The 12,551-nt window shown below is 45.1% G+C and overlaps 1 protein-coding gene across 1 annotated transcript; it reads right to left on the reverse strand.

Moving 5' to 3' along the window:
- Window positions 1–4,048: 4,048 nt before the first annotated feature.
- LOC108933945 (potassium voltage-gated channel subfamily G member 4-like) lies at window positions 4,049–12,274 on the reverse strand. Its single transcript, XM_018751372.2, has 3 exons — window positions 11,364–12,274; window positions 10,162–11,055; window positions 4,049–6,018 (listed from the first exon to the last, which is right to left on the reverse strand). The coding sequence occupies exons 2-3, from the start codon at window positions 10,909–10,911 to the stop codon at window positions 5,161–5,163; spliced, it is 1,608 nt and encodes a 535-aa protein (XP_018606888.1). The 5' UTR covers window positions 10,912–11,055; window positions 11,364–12,274; the 3' UTR covers window positions 4,049–5,160.
- Window positions 12,275–12,551: the final 277 nt, after the last annotated feature.

A 12,551-nucleotide genomic window follows, 5' to 3' on the forward strand; every position in this document is an offset into this window, starting at 1 on the left:
CCAGACCCACCGGAGAGCAGGACCTGGTCCAACCCACTGCGCCACCGTGCCCCCCCATCAAAAAATAATAATTTAATATTTATTCTTTCCACTGAGGCTCCTTACATTTTCCAGTTGACACCTTCATTGTGACTATGGGATTTTTAACCATGCTGCTCCACCAGCCATCTATGTGTTCCAATGATAACCCTCTTCTTTGTTCCCAGGGACAAGAGCTCCCTGCTCTATGAGGTTCCAACCAAGTCATGACTATACTGATTTGCACTGGTTCAACCCCTTCAGCTGTATATGCTAATTCAGCCAATGTATGCAAATACAGTTGGAGCACCTCATAGATGTACAGCTCGTTCCAGCAGAGCAACTTCAGCTCTTCTTCTCTTTTGACTTTTAAAGGACATTCCTGGGTTTACACAAGGTCAGAGAAGCAGTGATACAGAGAGATGCAGCGAGGTGATGCTGAAAGCTGTGTGTGCTGATGGACTCATATACAATGTATCTCGCTGGTGTTCCTGGGAGAATAACTGCAGGGAAAGGACAGTGTCTGGGATGGAATTCAGAGTGATGTGTGTAAACAGGGGCAAACACCACTAGTTTGGTTCTGCTTGTCATAGCCCTGGGGATCATTACTCATTACATTACTGTGGGGCAGATGCATAATAATGTACCATCCCCCACTGAGAGAGGTTCAGAAGACAGGGTTCTGGGAAAATACTCTTTAATGAATACGTACCTGCCTTTTTAATAGTAGTCTTGATAAAGACACCACAGAGAGTACAAGATATTCTGCTACACTTGGGAGTTCCCCCAGGTCACTCTGAGTCCCCCTACTCCACAGAGTGACTACAGGGTCACCCCTTGAACCCCCCCCAGAATTCCACATTTCCCAGTTCTGAAAATGTGTGTGTGTGTGTATCTACAGTATTTATTATTATATTGTAATATCTTCTGTTTTTTTTACTGTGTTTATATTGTTTTTGTTTAGTAATTACTGTACTGTCTTGTGCTGTTTGCATATATCTTGCAGACATGCACCTTATGCAGTCCTGTGTAAGTAGCTTTGTGTTGTTTTACATAGCACCATGGTCTTGGAGGAATGTTGTTTTGTTTCACTGTATACTGTATATGGTTAAAATGACAATAAAGCCACTTTGACTTTGACTTTTTGAGTTTGACCAACCACTCTCATTTATACCTGAACTGCTGTGGAGGATGGATAAAAATGTGCAAGAAATATCTTGCACTCAGTCATAGTCACAGGTGCAAACACACACACACACACAAACACACACACACACACACACACACACACACACACACACATTTTCTGAACCGCTTGTCCCATACAGGGTCGCGGGGAGCCAGAGCCTACCCGCAGGTGCAAACAGTGTAAAGAAAAAGGCAATGTTAGTAAATCTTCTAACGTGAACCTCCCCGGTACAGCATAGCCCAATGCAGCACAGAAAACACAGCACAACACAAGGCAGTACAGCACATAATAGCTCAACATAGCACAAGACAGCACAGCACAATGCAATAAGAGAGCACAGTCCCTACACTTTACTGCAACCACTTACCACATAGTGTGGTAAAAGGATATACATGAGGTGGAGGGTACTGACAAGCTGCCTCACCCTGGCTGCTGTGGGGCAGAAAATGGCACTTTGCTTTATCTTTATTTCGGTTTCCACTGTATTACTGTGGCCTGCTGTTCAAGGGGAGGTCCTCACTTTTTTTGCTCTGCAGTTAATGAAAACCCTGTTTTGACTGTGAGACTTACAAAATAGCTCTAAATCCAGCCCCTGAGGCTATATGTGTGGTCACGTGGTTTTAAATCCCACCACACATGACATGGCAAACATCACAGGCATCTGGGATGCTGCAAACTAACAGGAAGTATAAGATACTTTATTGTCAGAGTATACAATACAATGAAATTCTGTATGGCAACCCTCAGAAAAACAGCAAAAAAGAAAGAACACTTGATACAAACAACCAAATAAGTAAGTAAGTAAATAAATAAGAATTTGTGGCGGCAGCTGGTTTTGTGATCAACCTCCTCTGGTTGGGCAAGAAGGGTGTGTAAAGGCCACAGCTCTGGGAAAAAAAAGCTGTTCCTCAGTCTGCTGCTGCAGGCTTTTATTGTCCTGAACCGTTTGCCAGACGGCAGAGGGTCAAACAGAGAGTGACCGGGGTGTGTAGTGTCCTTGATGATACTGCCAGCCTTCTTTCTCAGTCAGCTAGCATAGATTGTGTCCAAGCTGGGGAGCTCCATCCCGAAAATCACTAATATTTAGCTCACAGAAGTATTTTTAAACATAATTGCGTGCCACTGATATTGTCATTAGAGGGGTATGGTGGAGCAGCAGGTTTGGCAGGTGCCTGCTCTCTGGTGGGTCTGGGGTTCGAGTCCTGCTTGGGGTACCTTGCAAGGGACTGGTGTCCCATCCTGCGTGTGTCCTCTCCCCCTCCAGCCTTGCGCCCTGTGTTGCAGAGTTAGGCTCTGGCTTGCCATGACCCTGCTTGGGATGAGCGGTTTCAGACTGTGTGTGTCTGTGTGAGAGATATTGTGATGGGTCCTTCTGTGAATTTTACATTTATTCATTTAACAGACGCTTTTGTCCGAAGCAACGTACATCTCAGCAAAAGTACAATTTATGCATTACATTGAGAGAAGGAGACATAGCTGCAGACATGGAAGTCTCAAGCAAACCGAGTTTCTAACCTACCACTTGCTGCACCGAGGTTCATCGTTCGATTAGGTGCATAAAACACAGGACAGACAAATCCCGATACCCTCCCACCATTTTTTTTTTTTAATATTATAAGATACACAAATAAGCAAGTACAATGCCAGAGTAGTGGCTGAATAAAGGTTGTATCTGGGGATGCTTATGGAGTTACAATGCATGAACAGTTACACCACAAATGAGCTGGAGATCTTGGGCAAAGTGGATCTGGAAAAGGTGAGTTTTCAGACCTTTCTTCAATTTAGAGAGAGTTTCCGCAGTTTTGAGTGACAGGGAAAGGTCATTCCATCACAACGGACCCAGAACCAAGAACCTCAGAGTTTTACCTTTCGTGCGGACCACCAAGCGAGCAGAAGTAGACGAGTGAAGGGGCCTTTTAAATAATAAGAATTTTAAATATTGAACAAGGCACTTGATTATTCTTGCTGGTAAGGTGTCATGCTTGACAGAGAATCAGAGTGTTTCAGATTTTTGAATTCAGCCTCAACACTAGCAGAAATTGCCATGAAATTCAACATTTTAAAGAGTGGAATTCTTAGAAGAGTGGAATTTTTAAAAATAGAAATTAATACCTCAGACAGTAAACAAGAAAGTTCTCGAAATGGCACAAACACAGCACTGAAGAATAAGTCCAAATTTGAGTGTTTACAGCATTGTAGAGGGCTGAGTGATATCACATGCTGGAAAAAATAATTAGTAATATCTCAGAAAAAAACAATGGCACAAATTCTAATTTTGACAACACAAAACACAAATGCAACACTAACAAATCATCTTTTTTCATTTCTGCTGTTTGCTGGGGGCCAATTTCACAGACCTTTTTATTTCTGCATAAAAATCACAAGCCATGGAAAGGACACACACAATGTTGTATTTTTCATATGCAATTATAATGAGCTCAACTGTGAGGTGAAAACATGAAATACACAATCCAACAATCATAATTCAGGCATGATTTAGGTGCACAGTTAGTTTTCTGACACTTTACTCTTAGCCATTTGTGCACACACATTATCTGGGGCTACTTGTCCTGGGCGGCGTTGTGGTGGACTGGGGCCTGGTCTGGTGGTGCAGGGCATGCCCAGGGTAGGATGCCAGTCTGTCACAGGGCACCCCAGACCCACCAGGGAGCATGCACAAGCCAAGCCTGCTGTGTCACCACATATTTACATTTACATTTTTTTCATTTAGCAAACACTTTTCTCCAAAGGCAATACAAATATCTCAGAGAGCAATAGAAATGTTCAATACTTAGAGCCATTTACCCATTTAAACAGCACGGTAATTTTTATTGTGTCAATTGAAGCACCTTGCTCAAAGGTAGCAATTCTAATCATTATGCCACCTGCTGACCCAAAGCTCAGAGCCAAAGGTCATTGTACTAAAATGCTACTGTTAGTTAGATAAGTAGTCAGTGTGGAGTTGTCAGCACTGTTGTCACGCGGAACCGAGGAAGCCGGGATGGCTGGACCCAAGTGCAGAACGTTCATCTGGACTCAAGGGATCAGACGAGTTCTCGTTGTCGGCGACAGGCGAAGGGTCGGTCAATCAGCGGGCAGAGTTAGAGCAAGGATCCATGAACGTGGCCAGGGGATGAAGTGAAGGGTTGATAACCGGAGAACGAAGACAGGAAACAATGGTTGTGGGACAGCAGGACATCGTGAAGGAAGGCGTTTGTCTCAAATGAGATTCTGCAAGTGTACGGGAGCTGAGGAGGGTCTTTTAAAGCAGAGTGTTCAGTCAGGGGCTAGACTGGTGTCAGGTGCAGGCATGGACATGACAACTGTGGTACACAGAGGTGGAAATTCATATTACCAATTTAATTATTTAAACACTAAGACAGTAATGAACCTCTAAACAATGAGACTCTTGTATTTTTTAAATTCATTTTTAAAACAGTTCTGAAATGGCAAAATGTCTCATAGTTAAAGATGCACACTGAGAAAGTACTCTCCAGTTTTGCCAGCTGAGACTCAGACACGTGTCCCTCTCTGACTTGCATCCTTATTTCCCTCCCTAACATCCATCTCTGAGTCCCTCTCCAATGTCCTTCACTGACATCTCTCTCAGCAGCATCCCACAGAGAATCAGAGTTCTGCTGGAGTGAATTTAAAAAAAAAAAGCTGTCAAATTGAGTACCAATGCCAGACTAGCCTCTGGGTGTGAGAAGAGAGCCAGTGGACAGAACCAGGACCAGAAAGTCTCTGGGCTGGAAAGTGAACAAAAGGAAGCAGTACAGTCCAGTTTGTGAGCAGTGAGTGTCTCTATCAGTTCCCAGAAATCAAGCAGCTGACAATCTATAACTCTGAGGTCCAGAGTTACAACTGCAGACCAGTCCAACCAGTCCACTGTCCAGGCACATCTTCCTCCCATCCCAGATCGAAGTGAACGTTTAGCAGCCATAGAGATCCCACTAAGAGGAGCCTTCGGTGTCCTCAACAAGGAGACAGTTCTCCCGGGAGAAAGACCTATCCCTGTCTGTGAGAAACAGATTTGTGGGGATCCAGAAGCTGCTGGCATCTCTGTCTTTGCTCTTACCAGAGATGCTACCCATGGTGGACTGGGCTCCAGAAGAATGCTGCTCCCTGAAGAGCTGCTCCTGCTCCTTGAAGAACGGTTCCTGCTCCTGTTTGAGCTCCTGGTAGGAGCGTGAGAACATGTGAAAGATGGAGGTGGCCGGAAAGGCCATGATGAGGATGCCGCTAAGGATGCTGCTGAGCGCCACCAACTGGCCAGGGATGCTGCGTGGCACCATGTCCCCGTAGCCCACTGTTGTCATGGAGATGATAGCCCACCAGTAGGAGGCAGGGATGCTGCTGAAGTCACGTCCACCACTTGCCAGCTCACTCTCAGCCAGGTGCACCAGCGGGGAATAGAGCGCTACAGCGACACCCAGAAACAAAAGGAGCAGGCCAAATTCCCGCATGCTACGGCGCATTGTCATGCCCAGCGTACGCAGGCCCAGTGAGTGTCGCGCCAGCCGCATCACATATAAGATGCGCAACGCTCTCAGGATGCGCAGCACCAGGCTCAGCTTATCAAGGTAGCCCCACCCCCCAGACGCAACCCCCTCCGCCACCTCCTCATCCTCCACCACCAGGGTGACATAGAAGGGCAGGATGGCCAGAGCATCAATGACATTGAGGGGGCCACACAGAAATTCCAGTTTGCTGGAGGCCTGCAGAAAGCGCAGCAGGAGCTCCAAGGAGAACCAGGCAACGCAAACTGCCTCCACCATGAACACATGCCAGCATTTCCAAGAGCACTCCCCCTGCAGGTGAGATGGAGCAGCACAAAGACCAAGAAAGCACAACATGTACAGTAAGTGCTGAAAGTACAGTAAGTACAAGAACTACAAGTACAGCAAGTATAGTGCATTTACATTTATTCATTTAGCAGATGCTTTTCTCCAAAGCAACGTACAACTCAGAGAACACAGTACACACAGTAAGCAGAGGAAGTACCAGAAGTACACCATGGCATTGCTTAAAGATCTTTTTACTGTGAAAGGTGCATCAACTGAGATACAAACAAAAAACAGTTATGAAATACCCGCAGGAATAATAATTCTAATAATGCAGATTTGTACAGACCATTGATGAAGAACATCATTTACACTGAATAACATAATTTTGCTCATGCCTGCTCTCTAAGTAATAGTAACCATAGTAATAAGTCAGTCTACCTATTCCGATGCCACTAACATTTTCCTCTCTGACCTATCTTCCACCCTTGACTCTTTCTGTCCACTGTCTTCTAGACCAGAATGCCTCAGTCCCACCCCATGGCTAATGCCCCCACGAGTTAACAGGACCAAACTCCAGGCTGCCGAGCGAAGATGGCGAAAATACAAGACTCGCAAAGACCTGAATGCCTACCAGTCACTCTGAGCTACTTTTCACTCTGCTGTCTCTTCAGCTAAAACCTCCTTCTACCACAACAAAATATAATCTACATCTAAAAAACACACAGACTCTGCAACCTTTTCATCCCTTCTGTGTCCTTCGCTGCCTCCTCCTCCCTCTTCTCTTATTGCTGATGACTTTGCATTGTTTTTCAGAGACAAAGTCAAAGCAATCACTGACAAGTTCTCAGTATCACCCTGCCCAGTTCGCACTGGACCTCCCTGTGAAGCCATGCTCTCCAAATTCAAGCCGCTCTCCAAATCAGAAATCTCCAACCTCCTGATATCGCACTGAGCCACCACCTGATCGCTTGATCCGATCCCATTGTCACTCCTACAGGACATTTCTCCACAACTCTCCACCTTCATCTCTAAGATCATCAACTCCTCTCTCTCCTCTGGCTGTTTCTCAGCTGCCTTCAAAACCGCTCTCGTTTCACCTCTGTTAAAGAAATCCTCCCTGGGTCCCAATTCAGACCAAAACTATAGACTGGTCTCCCTCCTCTCCTTCCTGTCTAAAACTGTAGAACGGGTGGCCTGTGACCAATTGTCTGATTTCCACACCCAGAACAATCTCCTTGATGGATATCAGTCTGGTTTCAAAGTTGGTCACTCCACTGAGACGGCGCTTCGATCTGCTAGAGCCACCTCCCTCTTCTCGGTTCTCATCCTCCTCGATTTGTCTGAAGCATTCAACACCGTCAACCACCGAATTCTATTCTCTCTCTTAGTCAGCTTGGGATCAAAGGAGCGGCACCAAAATGGTTTGAATCCTACCTATCTGACAGATCCTTTCAAGTGGTCTGGCCGAGCACTCGTTCTTCTTCTCTGCTTCTCTCAACCGGTGTCCTGCAGGGCTTTGTACTGGGTCCTCTTCTCTTCTCGATCTACATCTCCCTCCCTTGGCCCGGTCACAGCCTCCAATGGATTCAAATACCACTGCTATGCTGATGATACCTAACTCTTCTTCTCCTTTCCACCTGGAGCATCAGACATTTCCGCATGCATTTCTGCCTGCCTGTCAGACATCACTGCATAGATTTCTGATCACCACCTCCAACTCGGCCTCTCCAAAACAAAGATTCTTCACCTCCCAGGTTGGCCTGTCCTCCTGTCACGATCTATTGATCAAACTGGACAACTCACTCATTTTCCCTACCTCCTCGGCTAAGAGTCTGGGAGTAACTATTGACTCAAGTCTGTCTTTCTCTCAGCACATCGAAGCCATGACCCGGTCCTGCAGATACATCCTGCATAATATTTGTAAGATCCGTCCCTACATCACAACTGACTCTGCCCAACTACTTGTCCAGGCCATGGTGACATCCTGTCTGGACTACTGCAACTCTCTCTTGTCTGGCCTTCCTGCTACTACCATCTGACCTCTACATCTGATACAGAATGCTGCTGCACGAGTTGTGTTTGATTTGCCAAGCATTCCCATGCATCTCCTCTACTCATTTCTCTGCACTGGCTTCCTATAGCTGCCCAGATAAAATTCAAGACCCTGGTTATTGTCTACAAATGCATAAATAGAACTGCTCCCAGTTATTTACAAGACTTGATCAACCGCTACACCCCAGTCAGACCCCTTCGCTCGTCTACTTCTGTTTGCTTGGTGGTCCCGCGCACAAAAATTAAAGCACGGAGGTTCTCGGTTCTAGCTCCATTGTGGTGGAATGACCTTCACCTCTCACTCAGAACTGCAGAAACTTCAAGAAGAGTCTGAAAACTCACCTTTTCCAGACCCACTTCACCCAAGATCTCTCTAGCTCATGTATGGTGTAAATGTTCATGCACCATAACTTCACGATCATCCCCAAGAAAAGCCTTTACAGCTGCTACTTCAGCATTGTATGTGAATGCTGTTTGTGTACCTTATTATAAAAAAAATGTAGGAAGGTTATCAGGATTCATCTATCCTGCGTTTTATGCACCTGCTCGAGCGATGAACATCGGTGCATCAAGTGGAAAGTAATAAACTAGGTTTACTTAAGAATCACGTTTGCAGCCATGTCTCTTTCTCTTAATATATTGCACAAATTGTATTTTTGCTGAGATGTACGTCGCTTTAGAGAAAAGCATCTGCTAAATGAATAAATTTAAATGTAAATGTACCTCAGTTACCATCAGTAGCTGTTAGTCACCATAAGCTGCTGTCAGTCGCAGTCACCAAGAGTCACAGCTTTCACTTCCCATTCCAATTAGTGCTATAAATTACTTTTTGTATTTGGACCAACATGGTGAGATGCAAATATGTTGTAATCTGTAGGTTTTTGTTTTCGTGTTATTTTTGAAGGGAATATTGTTTTCTTCTGGACATATGAGCTTAACCATTTTACTGACTTATTTCTCCTGTTCCAATGTGGGCCATTCTGCCCAGGGGACCGGACTGTTCTATCAGCATTACCAAAGCACAGTGAGTGTATGTGTGTGTCTGTGTGAGTGACTGTGAGTTACTGTGAATGTGAATGTGTTTGTGAGATGTGGTTTGAAGGCTGTACTCACACTGCACTGCTGTTTGGAAAACATCACAAGAAGCCACATGAGGTACATCCTTTCCCACAGTGTGAGCCATTAAACACCCATACAGTACATACATAGATATACACATACAATACGCTGCACTACATGTGTGCTGTGAAAACACAAATCACAAAAGCAAAGTGTATATGAATAACCTGCTCCAGGTTACAATTAACATTGTGAAAGGCCTTGGGTTCACTATCTGAGGTGGTGTTAGCTAGCGTGTGTTTCCTGGACTGTGTACTGTCATCGTGGGGTAGGGGAGCATCCTGTATTTCAAGGTTCTAGCTAAGACCCTCTTGTTTATCGTGGAGCCACAGACATGGGATTACAGTGCTAAGCTGAGGGGATATGTAGCAGTGAGCACTCCCTTCTGACACTGTCCACTCCACTGTACCCAAGGGAAGGGATTTACTTACCATCTGCAGGATTGAAATAAAATAACTGTTTCCTTGGTCTTAATGACACTAAATGACTGTATTTCTTCCCCCAGATGTCATTCTGTTAAATGATGTCCTAGCATATGACTTCATCTGTAGGCTCCAGTTTTACTGCACTTTACTACCCCAGGGGGAAGAGAGAATGAGAGACAGAATGTCACACTGGGGTCACTGTCCTCCAAAGACGGATTAAACACACAGCCTGGACTCCCGCCTCTGTCTGTTGGACACTCCAAGCGCTTTGTGTGCACAGTTACCCATGAGACCAAACACATTCAACTCAGAACTGGTAGAGAGGAAATCCTGCAGGAGGGAACAGGGAAGCATAACCTTAACCCCTAACCCTAATCCTATCCCTTAATCTAAAGAAGAGGTGCAGTGTGTAGTTTTCCCAGTGCACAGAACTAAACTGTGATGTAACAAATAGTAATGAAAAGTCTGAGTTTCAGGCTCTGACAGATATTCATGTTAATGAAACAACAGGTGTGTGAGAGTTAATACAGCAATAATGCAGTATCCATGGCCCCCAGCAGGGGTCACTCACCCGATTCTCCTCCTCTCTGAGGTCAGGCATGGTACTTATGCACAGGCTGATCACCGTCACAACAACCATGATGATGGAGAAACAGGCGAACACCTTCCCAGGCAGCCCAGACTGTGGGTTCTCCACCATGTCCCTTAGTCCTTCCATGAACCTGCGATAGCAAGTGTCCTCTATGGGGGTGCACCCCATCTTGGTCCTGCACTGGTGTTCCTGCTCACGCCACTTTAGTTCAGCCACCTCCTCCAGGTGAGCGTAGACCTTGCTTCGGCAACAGTGCTCCATCAGAGCCAACTCAACACCCCAGTAGGTGAGCTCATCATACAACCAGAGTGCACACATTTCCCGACGCAGTTGCAGCCTCCCAGCCACCACTAGGTTGAGCACAGCACCAAAGGCCGATGGGCTGCGATCAAAGAAGAACTCATGGGCTGTCTCATCATAATCGTCACAGAGCTGCGCAATCTCCTCCATGCTGGTGCAGGGCTGCAGTCGTCCAAGACGTGTCAGCGGAAACTGGGCCAGAGTGCTCCAGGGCAGGGTGTAGCGATTGCCCCCCACATTAATGAGAGCCAACAGGCCATGGTCAACCTTGCCCAGGTCCTCTGACTGCTGGATCAACTGTGCCCGCTGATAATAGATGCCTTTGGCTGTCTTGGCCTCGGGAACCTCAGGGAAGGTGCCGTCAAGGCTGCTCTCTTCGCTAAAGGAGAACTGACAGAGGTCATTGTTGGCATTGCTGATGATTGGCATGCTTCCAGAAGCTCTGTTGAATTCCTGGGTTCAACACTCCTTAGGGGCCTCAGAAGCAGCCCACACCGGTATTGGCACTCAGATACTGTTGACCATAGCTGAAGTAGCAGAGTGGTTAAGGACATGGACTTGCTGATGAAAGTCCTACAACATTATTATTATTATTATTATTATTATTATTATTATAAGAAGAAGAAGAATAAGAAGAAGAAGAAAGTAACTGGCATCCCATCCTGGATGTGTCCCCTTCCCCCTTTGACCTTGTATCCTGTGTTGCCAGATAGGCTCCAGTTTTCCACGACCCCGCTTGGGACAAGTGGTTGTTGACGATGGATGGATGGATGGACAGATAGATGGATAATAAAGTATATAAAAGAGGGCTAGCAGCAGGGGTTGCTATCAACCCCTTGTTTTACAGTGCATGGTTTCTCAACTACCACAGACTCACCTACCCAGCACAGCTCAAGTGTCCACAAGAGGGGAAGATGCACGTCTTTGACAACCTGTAATTAGAAAATCAGAATTCTGCACCACTTCGGAGCTCTGACATAGATTTGAATTTCTCTTTGTTGAACTTTGTTGTTTTATAGCTTATTAGGGAGGTGTCTGTACTGGTGAAGCTAGAGATGGGTAGAAGCTGTAGTAGCTGCAGCACCAGATCACACACTCACCCTGGCATGGGGGGTTACTGAGGTTCTTAGTCTCATTTTTTTTGTGTGCGTTTGGCTGTCACTCATTTCATCTTTTCTGCTTTCTATCTCAAAGGATGACATGTTTCTCTTTGCTTTGTTTTAGTTGAACTGTTAAGACCATATCACTGGAGTTACACCATTATTTTACAGCAAAGCTGATTTAAAATGAGTAACTGTAACCTCAAGGGTTACATCACATAAGTATTTGAGAGGACTATGCTTAAAGGGGTTTTCGAGAGGTGTTTTAAAATCGTATTTGGGAGGACTGTTTTAAAGGGGTAATTCAGAGGGATACTGTTAAGAGGTATTTGAGGGGGTTAAAACCCTGGTGAAATCCTTGCAAATTAATCCTAATTATGAAAGACAGGAATTTTATTTTCTGTCTGCTTTTCAAAGCATGATTTTGTTCCATTCTCTGTCAACCATCAAAACAGCAACTCCTGGGTTCCTGTTTCAGAAAAGTGCCCTTAATTCAGCCCCCTGGACTCTGGAGGGTAGTCAGTGTCCAGCCACACACTCTTCCAGGCCAGACATTGTGTGTGTGTGTTTATGTGTATGTGACACACTGTTCACTGCACTACACATCACCTGTACATAACTGTGTTTTACATAGATGACCTCTCATATTTATTATTATTATTATTATTATTATGCTGACCACTACTAAAGAAATCAGACTATTAGACTACTACTAAAGAAATCAGATCTGGATTGTAATAACCCAAGTAATTACAAACCCATCTCCAATCTACCGTTTTTATCCAAAATTTTAGAAAAGATTGTGGCTTCCCAAATTGTAAAATATCTTAATCATCATAATATATTTGAAAAATTTCAATCTGGTTTCTGCATTGGTCACAGCACTGCAACTGCGCTCACACGTGTTGTTAATGATATTCTCATCTCTTATGAAGCTGGTCAGATCTCTATTGTTATGTTACTGGACCT

This window comes from Scleropages formosus, chromosome 1 (assembly GCF_900964775.1).
Source record: "Scleropages formosus chromosome 1, fSclFor1.1, whole genome shotgun sequence".
NCBI classification, from domain to species: domain Eukaryota; kingdom Metazoa; phylum Chordata; class Actinopteri; order Osteoglossiformes; family Osteoglossidae; genus Scleropages; species Scleropages formosus.

Coding starts and splice junctions, on each gene's coding strand:
- LOC108933945 (XM_018751372.2), bottom strand. CDS start 10,911: ATGCCAATCATCAGCAATGCCAACAATGACCTCTGTCAGTTCTCCTTT. Junction 6,019..10,161: donor TCAGAGAGGAGGAGAATCGG/GTGAGTGACCCC, acceptor TCTCACCTGCAG/GGGGAGTGCTCTTGGAAATG.